Here is a 16026-nt window from a genome sequence, read left to right on the forward strand (position 1 = left end):
TACCGTCTCTCTCTCTCTCTCTCTCTCTCTCTCTCTCTCTCTCTCTCTCTCTCTCTCACGAGCGCACATTTTCAGTCTCGCGCAGTCCTGACATCCCATTTTATTCTCAATATCTGCTTCCTTCACAGGGATTTCCATCTCTATTCAAGATCACTTGGAAAATATATACAAGGAAAATTATTCGAGGGGGCTATCCAGCACTGTGGCTCCGTCTCTTTTGCGCTCAGACTTATCAACAAGGGCTTTGGCTGCAGTGTACACACGATGCCTCAAAAAGGTAAGCTCCGATTTCTTGGCACTTAGTACCTACATTTCAGACAGCACACATTATTCACCCAACCATGCGTTCCCCCATCCAAGCTTACACATTACACCATTTTAGAGTGAAAAATAAAATAAGGCTAAGTGTTGAAAAGGCAAATTACAATTAAGTTAATAACTTGCAAGTTTTTGTTGTAATTTAGAAAGAGAATCCGATTGGCTCAAGTTTTCAGTGATGGTTATATCGGCTTTAATGGATGAACTTCGGTACGCAGACTAGTGGCAACCTAATTGGAACATTTCAGTCCGCCTCTTTCTTACTCTGGTATTGCTTGTATGCCGTCGTTGGTTGCGGATAGCTTAATGCTTATTTATGACAGGAAAGAGTAAAAAGTCACGTTATGCCAGTAATCAGTCCAGAGAATGGGGACGCAATGATCCGATGAGCAAGGGTGTCAAGATGAATCATACAGTCAGACTCACCCGGGCACCATCACAAAAAAATGCTCTGTGAACTTTTTCCTAAAGTTCACAAACCCTAACCCTTTTTCATGTATTCAATTACAATTGAAGTAGTCCTACTTACTGAACACAAATAGTAAAGTGGTTTTAACATTTACAGGATATATAGGCCTATGTGAAAACAGTTCAGAAATCCACTCATAATAAATAATACATGATTAAGCTTAGCCTGTAGCTATTTTTCCATCCAAAATAATGATGATGATAATGATTAGAATGAGCGCATATTAGGCTACTTTTTACATGCTGTAGATAAAACAAGTAGAAGAAAATACAGACAAAGCTCAACATCAAAACCATTGTTTATATTAGAGGTTACTTTTGATTGGGCTATTTATAACATTGGGATATGCATTACGCTTTTGACTCTTCCAGTACAATAGGCCTATTGCTTTATTCTAATTGCCCAAAAAATATGGTAGCTATTGGTCTAATGGTAGCTATTTAACATGTTATTGTTGCTATATGGAGTTGATCTGCATATAAATGACGGGAATAATATAGGCCTTACAAGTCTGAAGAAGCATGTTCAATTGAAACTCCAGTAGTTGTGGGTTAAAACGGGCAAAATACAGATGAGGCCCTCGTATTTTGCGGACTGCATCAAATAAATGATATAATTGTAGCTAGACCTGAACAAAAAGCAAACGATTGGCTTTTCATCAAAAATAAAAATAATTAGATTTACAAGTAGGCTGCTTTCGGGTTAAGTTCATGCTCAAAACATTTGATTATTTTAGACATCAATATCAATATAAACTCAGAACCCTTTACTTTGCTTTTCCGACATTTTCCATTGCATCATTACATTTGAAAGCAATTAGCATGAGAAAAATGCAAAGAAATGCTTTGTAGCTACACCTATCTACTTATAAACATCTACAATGACTGAACCAATAGCGCATGTGATTTTTTTTAAATTTTATTTTTAAGGATTATTAATTGTGAATTGTAATGATGTCTTAGTTGAATTTACACAGTTTCTTTCGAATATTCTCCATTCATAGGAATAACACGTGCTGCACAGCTTGGATGTATAGGCTATTTATTTGTGGATGTACACTGTAAATACACACACAGTCCATCTCCTGTTTAAAAAGGAGGTGATAAAAAGGGAGAAAATCAAAGCTCGGACTATTTCCTTAGTGGCCTCCTTTTCGGCAAATGTTGTGAATGGACTCTTTATGGCAATTGTCTTTTTCCAATTGAGCACCCTACTGAGCTGTTGAATCTTTTTTTAAAAACCTTAACCAAACACCAGTAACATAATTATCTCCAGATATTTATAACAATAAATTGCGTTTCTAATTTATAAAAATAAAAAAAAGCAGAGGGATACGGGCACCGGGTCACGGCAAGCAGCAGTGTAACTGTGGCGGTGTGAGGGGTTTGTTGTTGTGCTGGGCATGGGTGCAGTGGGAGGGGGTTGCTCCCTTCAGCTCTTTGTATTCCTGAGAGTTATTGGTACGGTTAGTACGAGGCTGGGTATATAGTTAGGGAGCCTCAGTTATACTCTCTGGGTTCTGGTGTAGAAGCAGAAAGGACGCCATTGTTGAAATTCTGCAGGCTTTGTTGGAGAGCCTTCACCCCCTTCCCGATGTCACTTTCCAGAGCAGCCAACCGAGGTAGACAGCGTATGTCACTAGACGACTACATCTAAAGACATCTGAACGTATATTACTGACGTTTTTAATTGTATGGAAAGGGGATGGACTGAAATGTTCATGGCCAATATAATAACAGTAATATTAGCATGAAGAGCCCTGAACAATTTTGCACCTCTAAATATGCACATTTATTCAGAAATCCTTAATTTTATTTCTTAAAGGTAGCCTACTCTCAATACACCTAAAATACACTTAAAGCTGTTAATATTTAACGTTTTCTCAAATTACTGCAATGCTATTCATCTCATGAAATGAGTTGGAAAATACTGCAGTACGTCTGACTTTATAAAAACGAAAGCTAAGGTGTACTAATAAAATGTTTTGCTTTGTCCATAGGGAGAATATATTAACTAGTGAGAAGCAGATGAGAGAGTCTTTAAATTGTTTTAAGCGGACAGTCCACACTGTTTCCAGGCAAGTTTAAACACTGAATATATATATTCAAAAACCTATAGAACAACAGACGATATTATGCTCTCGTATTATAAAATATGAATGAATAATAGCCTAATGCATCCTGAGTCATTCATGAGTAATAATAGTGCCCACCGTAATTTTCTAATTGCACCAAATCAATGTCTGCGATGTGTATGTCCCCTTTGTATTGTATTAGTCTATTATTATCAGCATGCCAATACTGATCATTGTCATTCTTTTCCCATGACTAATAGAATACTATAACCGGGCCACGTGGGAATCTGGCGTTGCGTCCATGATGCAAAACAGTAAGTTGTGTTTTTTTTCTGAGTAACTTATACTTTGAGCTGGAAAGAGGCAGGTGGCACATGCCATTTATGCTGAAGATGTTGGTTTGCATGTTTGTGTAGAATAAGACCACTACTTTTGGGCTTGTTTAAATTTTCTGAATTAGAAATTATTTATATATGCTCATTCTCATATTTTGTTCCACACAGTGGTCATTCTGTCATTGGACTTTGACTAGTATGCTTCTACTAACCTGTACGTGTAAGAACTGAAATAGAGCCCAATATCTGCAACTGTACTATCATATCAGAGAAGAGGCTAGCAGGAAGTAGAAGCCCTAGAGTATTTTATTTATTGGACAATTGCACAACTTCCAATGCAGTTGTTTTGACACACACACACACAGAAAGAAAGAAAGAAAGAAAGGTTATTCTTGATATGATAAAATAGCATTTCAGAAACGCCTGTTGGGGTATGCCAATTCCCGTTGTTCCTTATATGCACTAACTGACATTGCATTCATCTCATGGAGAATGTGTAATGTTTATGAAGAGGTTATCCCTTCTATATTACCACAGTGTGGGCTACAGTTGTATGCTTTGATGAGACGTTGTCTTTTTTTTATTTTTACGAATGCATTGGACCTATAAACGTTAGAGCAGATTTGACATATTTGAGATGTTATTCAGTCATTCATAATGAATCATGTTGTGTGGTTGGCAGAGTGACAATAAAATACATATATTTTCTTTCTTAATGCTGGACAAGAGGTGTATGACATCTGTAACGAAGGTGTGTGGAATAGCTTACCTCTCATTCTCTTAACTGAACGACACGTTTGTGCTGCAAGTGTGCTTTCATATCTATGCCAATACATTATATTGCCTTGGCTTAGCCTTGAACTTCATGTATATTTCCATATCAGGCCTAAAATGTATTACGTTATAGAGGTAGGCTCAGATGGAAGATGTGACGCTCTACACTTGAAAGACCTCCAACCAAACAAAGCATCTGAATCTAGGTCAGTTTAAGTAGGCCATATGAAATAATTGAGCAGTGATGTGAAGTCCTATATTCCCTCTCACATTTGAAAATGAAAACCGAGGCCTTCAAAATAAACGCAATAAAGTGTACGAGTTTTTTCTTCGCCCATTAATTTTATTCGAGTTTTTTTTTTTTAAAGACCAGACATATTGTGTCTGTTCCTCACCTTTTAAATTAGCCTACTGGCTACCAAAATATTAGGCTGCGGCTATATATTAGCCTGTAATCAATATTGTATAGGCGTATGCCATTATTAATATCTTGTTACATTTTTTAATATGATGGCGATGTTATATCGGGTGGTCTTTTGAGCGAAATGCTGAGCAGATATGATTCCGGTGAGGCCTTTAGTTTGTCTGAAGGTCGCGGCTGGCTCTGCAGGCTTTGTGCTAATAACTCCTGGGTGTATATGAAACTGAGCGTCCAAATTGACGCCATATGTTTTCCTATTAATTGACTTGCAATAGAATACAAGGCGCATAATCATTGCCACCCGGCGAGATCGACAGCACTTACCGTTGGGAATTATATGATGATAAAGAATTAGGCCTAACCTTTCTAGTGAAACTTTTATATTATTATCTCTGTGTGGCAGTGATCAAGTGGATTTATTTGAGCACTATACGGGAGGCGTGTTCAAATCCAATAAATCTTCAATATGCTTTTCCCTGCTGACCTATCAAATGCACAAACACAATTGATTTAATCTAATCCTGGAATTAACCTAAAAAAAATGACATAGCGATGGATTTTCTCTTACAGCAGTCTACTCCTAAGCAAATAGCCTATATTTCCACCCTGATTTTGGCTAGAATTTGTGACTTTAGCCCTATGGCAGTAGACAACAAATTCACAAGCACATGTAGCCTAATGTTCTATTTGTAAGGCCTAATATAATATTATAATTGATGTAGGGCCTACCTATTTTTTAATTCGTATTTGAAAACAGTAACAAAACAGATATTAAACAAGGGAGTCTAACGTCTCCAGCAGACTCATAAAAACAGTGTAAATATAGGCTGTGTTGTTTTTTTTGCATGAAAAAAACGAATGTCACTTTTTATATATTAAGAGCGACGCGCGCTCCCATCCTTGTGCCCGCGCACAGCCCCCTGGCTACCATAAAAATGAAGCTTCCCTTGAAGGGTAAATGAGTAGGGTCCAATTTAGTCTGAGTGATATCCAAATGCAGACAGCTAGGGTCGTTTTATCATGCTACTATTTGTCGTGATGATGCGATTTTCAAAAGCAGAGCAGTGTCATAAAGTGACATGCCTGCCACAAGTGCTCCAACTGATCTTTTCAATTAGCCTTCCATGCATGATCCAGGGCGACTTCCGCCTATTTCTAGAAATTAAGCTCAAACTTGACGTGCAGCTAGCTTTATTTTAAAGACAAATGTCAGCCAGGCTCATCATATTTTCCCACTCTTCTATATTTGGAGCTTATTTATTGCTAAGGAGCTTGTGCTCTTAGAGTCAATTTAACGTGAGGCTTCGAAGGGAAGGGAGCGGAGAACTAGAGCAAACGTAGGCGACTACAGGGAGGCTCCTTTTCCATTTGACTTCAGGTTTGGTCTGGTTTTCTGGGCTATCCTAAGCTGGATTTTGTTAATTGACTCGCATGAAAGTACTTGTTTACACGAGCGTTTATGATGTTTTGGCTAGTGCAACAAACATCAAGTTGATATACATAGGATTAGGTGATGATTTGTTTGAAGTGTTGACATTATACTGTAATTACTACTTTATAATGCTGTGCAGCAAATAGCATTACGCTATTTGAGCTAAAGCTTTGCAAAGATGCGCAAATCTCGGCTCAGTGGGCTAGATATGTTTTGGTCCAGCTCATACAACACCGCTGAGGCTAATCAATGTTCTGCATGTGTGATTAGAACAATATTGTAGAAGATAATGATATTGCGTGCATATCCGGAAAGCATTTCAAACATCTGACAAATGAACAATGGCAATAATTACACACTACGCAAAGTCCTGGGTGATTTCCTCTATGTTTGGTGCTGAACGTTCCGTTTTGTTTAGTCTCTTGTTTTCGGCTTGATAACTTTTATTTTTTGCATAGTTAACCACTAAACGCTTGCATCGGAGACATCTGTAGTGAAGTGGCTGGCAGTTTTTAATCAAAGCTCTTGATTCGTGGCTTAACTAAAGAGAGTGCAACCCCTGTCTCTGCCCAGGTCACAGCGGAGTGAATCAGCTTGGCGGAGTGTTCGTCAACGGCAGACCCCTGCCCGACTCAACCAGACAGAAAATAGTCGAGCTTGCTCACAGTGGCGCGCGGCCGTGCGATATATCCAGGATTCTGCAGGTGATAACACTGCATTCTTCTCTCTGTCTGCATCAGTAAAACGCTTTAGAATAACATTTGCCTTGTGTGATTTGTATTTGGAATATACAACTAAATGCACAATCAACTATTGTTATTTCAAACCGTTTTAAGTTGCAGTTTTGATTTTGGATGGTGAATTACGAATTATGGTTTGTGGTGATGCCAGGATAGGTTAGGACACAACCTGCAAACATATCCATCCAAAGTAGAGATCCGCTATCAGATGCATTTCAACAAAGTGCAAGTAAAATTACCGTATACCATTCAAGGTATATTTCTTGTGTTATAGACCCATGGTGATGCAAAAGTCCAAGTGCTGGACAATGAAAACGTAAGCTTAACAATGTTTGTAGTATACACATATATTACACATTAGTCTTGAATAATGTATGTGATTTGTGTCTATTGTTTTCTATTTAGGTGTCAAACGGCTGTGTGAGTAAGATTCTGGGCAGATACTATGAAACTGGCTCCATCAGACCAAGGGCGATCGGGGGTAGCAAACCAAGAGTAGCAACTCCCGAGGTGGTCGGAAAAATTGCCATATACAAGAGGGAGTGCCCGTCAATCTTCGCGTGGGAAATTCGTGACAGACTGCTTTCAGAGGGGGTCTGCACAAACGATAATATACCCAGTGTAAGTTCATTGAGTGTAAGTTACTACTCATACCATTTTATACGCATTAAAAAATGAACTGAGTTAAATTACAATGAACAACTGACCTTAATATTGGTTATGATTATGCACCTGTTTCAGAACAATTACGCATTGCGATTGACGACATACATTTAGTTGATATTTTGTTTATTTCCCATTTTGATACCGAGTTTCTTACCCAAATACATATTGTGAATGTGAGGGTATGCATGCAATTATGTGACAGATCACTTACAAGCCAATGTGCCGTCACAATCAAGGGAAACGCGTTTAATTAATGTCAAGCATTTTGGGTTTGTCTTTCAGGTGTCATCGATAAACAGAGTACTGCGCAACCTGGCTAGCGAAAAGCAACAGATGGGCGCAGATGGCATGTATGAGAAGTTGAGAATGCTGAACGGTCAGACTGGGACGTGGGGAACCCGGCCGGGCTGGTACCCCGGAACCTCAGTGCCAGGACAGCCCAACGCAGGTAGGAAAATCACTGGATTTGGCGTAAGGAGCGAGAATGTCTTTATTAGGTCATTTTATAACGAAAAAGTGTTATTATTAGCTATTTTTTTAAATTATCATTATAATTATAATTATTATTGTTGTTGTTGTCGTATATCATCATATCAGGCCTAATATTACCGTCATTATTATTATTACAAAAAAATAAACAAAATAATATTTCCTTTTTATTTTATTGTTACAGCCTTATTAGACTACATTATTGAAAGTAGCAGGGGAATATACTTTTTTTGTTGAACATCTTAGAGGATATCAAAGTTCAGCTGATGTTGTTTGTCACTAATGCATCGGCTTTATTAGTCTTATTTGACCTATGCGTGGAACTGAAATTCATCTGCCTGTGCCATGCCCCGAAAATGATTCCAAGATTAGGCTACTTGGTATGATTCGACTAATTATTAACTTGCAAATTGTCGACATGTTTTTCGACAAAGTTTTTTTTTTACAATAAGGTTGTAATTTCACGATTTAGTCTGCACGATTGATGCATTTCTAGGCCCATACTGTAGGCCTATTTCTGGATGAGTTCGTCAATGAGTCCACATTTTCCCCATCCAACCTGCTTTAAGATGAACAAATTTGAAGCAGTGTGCGGTAGGCCTATCTGTACAAAGGATGTTTCTGTCACACTCAAGAATTTGTTATGGGAACAGTTCTGTCGCTATGTAATTGCTCATTAGAGAACGTTTTGTTTCTCATTAAGGCGACATGAATAAGCGTTGAGTTTGAGGAGACAGCTGTAGAAATGTTCCATGGGAGACCCATGGACACGATATGGCACAACTTGCCAATTAGACACGTCAGTTTTAAGAGAACTAAACAATAACGGATGGACACTATTGAAATACAAATAACAGTTTTTTTGTTCTTCATAATATCTGCGTTTTTTTGTTGTTGTTAACTACACCTGTCTCGAATGAGGAATCCCCAACAAATACATTTAGGTGAAAGGTGACCAAGTGCCAATAGTAACACATATATATTTTTTATAGCAATTATTATTATTATTAAATATTATTATTATTCATTTGGGGCGGCAGGTAGTCTAGTGGTTAGGCCAGTAACCGAAAGGTTGCTGGATCGAATCCCAGAGCTGACAAGGTAAAAATCCGTCGTTCTTCCCCTGAACAAGGCTGTTCCCCGGTAGGCGGTCATTGTAAATAAGAATTTGTTCTTAACTGAATTACCTAGTTAAATAAAGGTGAAATAAAAAATAAGTAGGGCCTAGTGTTATTATAATAATATCCTAATTCTCTAATTATAGACTATTAAGGCTGTTATAAATGAATAATAACGATGATAAGAAGTGCTTCTGCTGTTGTCGTTTGTACTTTGAATGTATCTCTGTTATCCTGTCTATTCAAAATATGCCCAAAATGTGTGTGTGAACACCACAGCCAGCTATACCAACATCGTATGTTCACTTATGTTCTGCCATAAGTGTCTATACTTCCATGGAGTGCGATTTCAGGGAAATTAAGAATCCATTACTCCGGAAGCATACGGCAGGGTGAGGTCTCAGAGGGGGAGAAATATGGTCTCAATCTGATAAACGCCACGCAACAGTGAATAAAATAGTGGATTCATCGGAGTGACAGGGCCCAAAGAGAGACAACTCTTTCATAAGGAGAGGGTGAAAGCTCTCGCTTGCGATTTCGTGTTTTTAGAGATCAACGTGACAGTTTTTCTTATCTTTTTTTCTTTATAGAGGGCTAAAGCTGTCTATGGGGTTTAGGCACTTTCTCTTTCAGGGGGTCCCAGAATGTTTTTAGTTTCTATTGCTGAAAGATGCCGCAGTTGGTTCTCTATCTTTTGGCTTGTTTTACGCCTGACTGATTGCGACACGTGATACTAAGGAATGGTTTTATTTCCCAGCGCCTTTTATTAATGAAAACAAATCCCAAATCTAGCGACAGTTGGTCTGACTGAGGGATAATAGAACGCTCATTCACTCCTTTTTTTTGACGGATTAGCCTCCAAAACTATAGCGCACTGGTCACTGATAATCTTTCTTTTTGGACACAACAGGGACATTTAAAGGGGATAACTTTAATCTTCGCGTATGTTTATAATAATGTAATAAGACACCTTGTTCTGAATAATGCATTTGGTTTTGAAACAACAAACCTGTCAGAAGAGCATCGGCATAACTTCAGAGCAGAGGGAATAAGCTAGCCACGTATGATGATGGGTCTCTGCTGATGTATAGTTGTTCAAACGTATCTTCACCTATATTAGTGAGCATACCAATACAGATTAAGAATAGGTATACTGAGCAACCTGCCCGTGCATGTAGAAAAAACACGAACTGTGAAATGGTAATCAGTCACACAATAAACTGCCAAAGCAGATGTATCTAGGCCTACATAAATAGGTATACCGTTTGCCACGTAGGCATAATGGAATGGGTAAAAGGTATGCTGAATAAAGTGTCTAACAACGCCACTGACTGAGGCCCTTCAACTCACAGTTGGTTTCTCTGTCGCCTTTATGTAACAAACACTGACTGAGCATAGAGATGTCTCATTCAATGTGTGCAGGTTTTTTTTCTTCTTCCGTGGCCAAAAGAAGCCATAAATCTGAACTGGCGTTGAACAGGGCATCCTAGGAGACAGTGATTAATGATAGTACTGCATAAAGGTTAACATACTGAGCTGAAAAGTCTGTTGACTGGAATCCTCCATACAATGAGGGACTGCGAGCCTCGAGAGAATCCTTTTGTGGCCTCCAATTGTGTCCTCAAAATTCTGCCCACGAAAGTTTGCCAACCCCTCCACAGACCATGAATTTAATAGTTCCCCTTACTCTCCTGGTATTGTGTGGTCGTGAAAAACGGTTTTTATTCAAGTGTTGGGGTTTATTTCAACGGGTGTACAAACGCCCATGTGGAAAAATGTTACATTTTAAAAGGATGGTTTGGATTTTAAAGCATTTCATGGAATCTGAATAGGTTCTACCATGTTGTCTTGTATTTCATCACGACAAGCATTGCTACATGGTAATAAAATATCTAAGCCCCCCCCCCCAAAAAAATCCCACAACATTGTATCGCCATTTTCTATAGCCTGATGTAACTAATAATATCTGGTCAAAATAACACAATGAATTGTCAAACCCAGTCAATATCAGTTGGAAGAAGCAGAGAACGCAACAAGTCTCAACATTTCATATATTATAAGATCATGTTTTAGGCACAGGCGGGTTTTGGGCATATCCTCATAGGCCTCATTAAACTCCATGCAACGCTAAAGAGACTCCAATGCAAGAAAATGAAATAATTGCGCTAACAACAGGTGCACCTTCTGCTATGCATGAAAGCTGAACAAAGAGTGATCGTTTGTATTGATTGATTGATTATTTATTTTTCAGATGGTTGCCCACAGTCAGACGGCGGAGGTGAGAACACTAATTCAATAAGTTCGAATGGAGAAGACTCGGATGAGACCCAAATGAGACTTCAGCTGAAAAGAAAATTGCAAAGGAACCGCACTTCGTTCACACAAGAACAGATAGAAGCGCTTGAGAAAGGTAAATTATACCGCAACTGTCACGTGTTCTCGTCCAACTGTCGGCCAAATAATCTCATTAATGAGCTGGTGATACTAAATGAGTATATTTTAAGCATAATTAAGGCATCATGACTGACTCATAACTAGCCCTATTCGTTTGGAACATTACCACATATTGCTGTTTTCATTGGCATACTTTGAACTGTTTCACTGCAAATTAGATTTTTTTTCCAAAACTGTAATAGTCTGAATGCTTTTGTAGGCATATTCGATGTATATCACATTTAATTACTTCCATTCTAGTTCTAACTAATGTATTTTTTTTCAGAGTTTGAAAGAACTCACTATCCAGATGTTTTCGCAAGGGAAAGACTTGCTGCAAAAATTGACCTCCCAGAGGCCAGAATACAGGTACCTCTCCTTCTGCCTATTAATATCACCCTGAATGTAGGGATATTGTAATCACATTCAAAGAAGTGACCCATCCAACACTAACCATTGCAACATGAATGTGGTTTCAGGTGTGGTTTTCAAATAGAAGGGCAAAGTGGAGGAGGGAGGAGAAACTCCGGAATCAACGGCGGCAAGCCAGTAACTCCTCCAGTCACATCCCTATCAGCAGCAGTTTCAGCACCAGTGTCTACCAACCCATCCCACAGCCCACGACACCAGGTTGGAGTCAGTGATCTTTCTCTTTAACAAAACCTTTTATTACATCATGTGCATTCCATCTTAATATATTGTTGTAGGATCCATTTATGGGATTTTAGAACTGTAGCCTCATCAGCATGTAAAACAAAAAATATGTACAAATGTGGGTGATAGTCAGGAGTGCCACACAATCCATTCTATGTTCCTGCAAATCAATGTTGCAAATGGCAATCAGGTGCTGACTGGTCTCTAAAATAAATGTATATATCCTACCCCTGCAGTATCGTTCTCGTCAGGATCCATGTTGGGAAGACCAGACACAGCCCTTACAAACACATACAGTGCCCTGCCACCTATGCCAAGCTTCACCATGGCCAACAACCTGCCTATGCAAGTAAGTACATCACCGTCAGATCCAATAATAAATGTAGCATTTTGATGTTTTTTTTCCTAATGACTGTATAGCATCCAAGTTATTTACCACAATAAATGTAAACCTATACAAAGTATACATACATGTCACAAGTGAATGCTAAGAACTGGCAATGCTGTAGTAAATACTATGTTGAATTTGTAAAGTAAATATGATAGTGCATTATTTACGTTCCCATGGCTTAGTGTGGCCCATCCCTTAGTTGTTGGGACCATAGATATGAGATGCTGCTAGGTGACAGGTGAATCTGACTGTCATGTGTGCTGTTTACCCCCCAGGCTCCTGTGCCCAGCCAGACCTCCTACTCCTGCATGCTGCCCACCAGTCCCTCAGTCAACGGGCGGAGCTACGACACGTACACCCCTCCTCATATGCAGGCACATATGAACAGCCAGTCAATGGCAGGCTCAGGAGTCAACTCAACAGGTAGGCAGAGAAACGGGTCATGACAAAATAAACAAAATCCAAGACATTACGAATCACCATTTGCGAACATGAGTAGGTATACATGGTGCCTGAACTGATTCACCGCTCTGTGTTTGTTGTGTCAGGTCTCATCTCTCCTGGAGTATCTGTTCCTGTCCAAGTGCCAGGCAGTGAAGCAGACATGTCCCAGTACTGGCCCAGGCTACAGTAGAGACACGACTACCGTCAACGTGTGACTCCTCGGATATTGTCTTGAAAGAAGAGGCTGTCCAGCAGTATTTAATTACAGACAAGAGAAAATAGACTCTAAAAGACACTATTTCGTACTGGGATTGTGCCATTCTCTATCATTCTTTGGAGGCAAAGACTTGAAAAAGAAAAAAAGAGAAAGGACTTCTGTAAAGTGCCCGGTGTAACATCCTTAATGGGGGAAAAAAATATCTCTATTCTCCGTTTCCAACTTATGTCATTTTTGGTGTATTTGTGTATGGCCATTTGTATGTCATAATGAAAAAACAACAGCGTGGATGGACTGTGAAACTGAGTTGTTCCTTGCTTCTGCTGAGAAGAAGATCATTTGTGAAGAATTTTCTGCCATGAATAGTTTTTGTCAACATATATCAAGAAGCTCTCCCAGTCTGTGTACAGAATGTGGACTCTGGTGAAACAAGTTTGTATCATTCAAAGGCAGAGCTGGACCAGCAGGTACCAGCTGGGTACGAGAAGTCCATTTCTCTGTTCTTTTCTTTTCCAAAGCTTTCTGGCAGAATCATTGTAAATGGAAAGCATTAACCGCTAAAAAAGAGGTGAAAAAAACTTTTGGTAGCAAAAAACTGTAGATTGTGTCTTCGATATAATTCAGTTTGTTATGTCGAAATGTAAGTATTGGTCTTCCCTAGCAGTCTCCCGGACACAATTTCTATAATAAAGTTAATTTCATTTATATTTCTCTGAATATTCTATTTATGTTTTATACACATTTTCAAGTAATTTCATTCAATTGGGTACAAGTTCTTTGTTATAGTTGTAGTTAAGAGTTTTACTTTATTCTGTCTTACTAAAACCTTTCACTGCAACAATGCATAGTAGCGCAAGGCCTGCAAGAGTTTAAAGCCTTTTGAGGTTTGCATCTATTCATGTCTGAATTAACCATTGTTGATTGTACAAACAGACCAAAGCCTTTGTATATAATTTATGACACAACCTCCATTTCCTTTTGTAGTCTTCTGTTGCCAATTTTGTAAAGATTTTGGTGACTTTTACGTAGGCACAGTGTTTTAAATGTTAGTTTATCAGCTAGTCTTTAACTTATGAGCGAAAACCAGACATGTCCTTATAGTGGGTTGACCAGACCTTTGCTTGTCAGCGCTTTTATTTGTCTGACATGAGAGGATGACGAAAAGTTACTTTTCACGAATAGTTTTGGTCTACGACCCCCACAAGCTTCATGAGAGTTGCCTGAAGTCGGTGACGCTGACGTACCAACTCCAAACAGGTCTTCTCACAAAATCGCCTGTCTAGTCTGAACGGTTTGAGGTAGAAACTATTAGGACCCCACTACCGAAAGCTGAGATTCACACGAACACGGAAATGTCGTGCTCTACGACCCACACAAGCCCATTGCTGGGTGGTGAAAATGAACAAAAGTGAATGAGGGGTAGAATGTTCCAAAAACAAAGGGGTAAATATGGGTCTAAAAATAGCTAAACGATCCATGGTATGACCATCTGAAAACAATTCCACATGTTAGCTTAGTAGAACATCCCCCCAAGGCTTAGACTCAAGAGGGTTAACTAGTAACAAAACATTTATTTAAAAAATAGGTGTCCAAATTATTGGCACCCCTGTTTTGAATACTCCGGCACCCTCCCCTTGCGAGGATAATGGCCCTGAGCTTTTTAAAATATATATTTTATGAGATTGGAGAACACATTGGGAGGGATCTTAGACCATTGCTCCATACACAATCTTTCCAGATGCTTATTATCCTACTTTCTGTGCTTATGGACTGTCCTCTTCAATTCAAACCACAGGTTTTCAATGGGGTTCAAGTCCGGAGACTGAGATGGCCATTGCAAAATGTTGATTTTGTGATCAATGAAGCATTTCTTAGTGGATTTTGATGTGTGCTTGGCGTTATTGTCTTGCTGGATGATCGATCCACTTGCGGCCAGGTTTCAAACTCCTGGCAAAGCCAACCAGGTTTCTGGCTAAAATGTTTTGGTACTTGGTAAAGTTCATGATGCCGTTGACCTAACAAAGGCCCCAGGACCAGTGGAAGCAATACAGCGCCATAACAACAATGATCCACCACCATATTTTACAGTAGGTATGAAGTTATTTTCTGCATATGCATCCTTCTTTCAACGCCAAACCCACCACTGGTGTGCGTGGCCAAAGAGCTTTATGTCGTCTGACCATTGCACTGGTTCCAATCCAAGTGCCAATGCCATTTAGCAAACTAAAGGCGTTTACACTTGTTGGTTTCACTCAATAAAACTTTTTTCTGGCAACCATTTTAAAGAGTCTCATTGTAGATTTTGAGACTTGGTGACCCGAAGATGCGACCAAGTTCTGTATTTCTACAACTTTGGCCCATGGATTTGTCTTTGCTTCCCGTACCATCTTCCTCACTGTGAGTGGAGACAAGATACATTTGCGTCCAATACCAGACAAGTTTACCACTGTTCCAGTGGTTTTTAATCTTCTTAATTGTGCCCTAATAGTGGTAAGTGGTATGTATATATATATATATATATATATATATATATATATATATATATATATATATATATTATTTTGTTGGTATTTTTTGGTACCCATTGCCTGGTACTCATTTCCTGACTTATGAAGGTCAACAACCATTTGTCTCTTTTCCTTTGTGAGTTCTCTGCCATTTCCCATGGTGATGAAGGACAAAGGGATTTTACATGTGTAAAGCCATAAACTGAGCTTAATTTAAAATAATGAACATATTAATGCAGATTACATTTTGTTTGATTTTATCTGTAATAATCTTTAGGGGTGGCAATAATTTTGACACATCTTTTTGAGAAGAAAATGGTATTACTTGTTAAATAAAATGTATTTCTCTGAACAATTGTATTAGTATAAAATCAGATAATTTCCCCAATTATTTTTAGAATACAATACGCTGAGCATTTGTATTATTTGTTTTATACAGTCTTGTTTTGCTCATCTTTATCAAGAGTGCCAATCATTTTGGAGGTGACTGTAGCAATTTAAGAGTTCATTTACAAAAAGCTATATATACCAACTTTTCACATTT

General features: G+C 38.7%; 1 protein-coding gene across 5 annotated transcripts; it reads left to right on the forward strand.

Annotated features, from left to right (window-relative positions):
* The first annotated feature begins 264 nt into the window (after nucleotides 1–264).
* Nucleotides 265–12948, forward strand: LOC120053514 (paired box protein Pax-6). 5 transcript variants are annotated; one of them, XM_039000644.1, is made up of 13 exons: nucleotides 265–277; nucleotides 3122–3175; nucleotides 3924–3947; nucleotides 6397–6527; nucleotides 6838–6879; nucleotides 6969–7184; nucleotides 7512–7677; nucleotides 11088–11246; nucleotides 11556–11638; nucleotides 11749–11899; nucleotides 12160–12272; nucleotides 12590–12737; nucleotides 12863–12948. In XM_039000644.1, the coding sequence occupies exons 1-13, from the start codon at nucleotides 265–267 to the stop codon at nucleotides 12946–12948; spliced, it is 1386 nt and encodes a 461-aa protein (XP_038856572.1). The 5 variants fall into 5 exon arrangements, with proteins under 5 accessions (XP_038856572.1, XP_038856573.1, XP_038856574.1 ...); XM_039000645.1 differs by lacking the exon at nucleotides 3924–3947; XM_039000646.1 differs by lacking the exons at nucleotides 3924–3947; nucleotides 6838–6879.
* Nucleotides 12949–16026: the final 3078 nt, after the last annotated feature.

This window comes from Salvelinus namaycush, chromosome 9, assembly GCF_016432855.1.
Source record: "Salvelinus namaycush isolate Seneca chromosome 9, SaNama_1.0, whole genome shotgun sequence".
Taxonomy (NCBI): domain Eukaryota; kingdom Metazoa; phylum Chordata; class Actinopteri; order Salmoniformes; family Salmonidae; genus Salvelinus; species Salvelinus namaycush.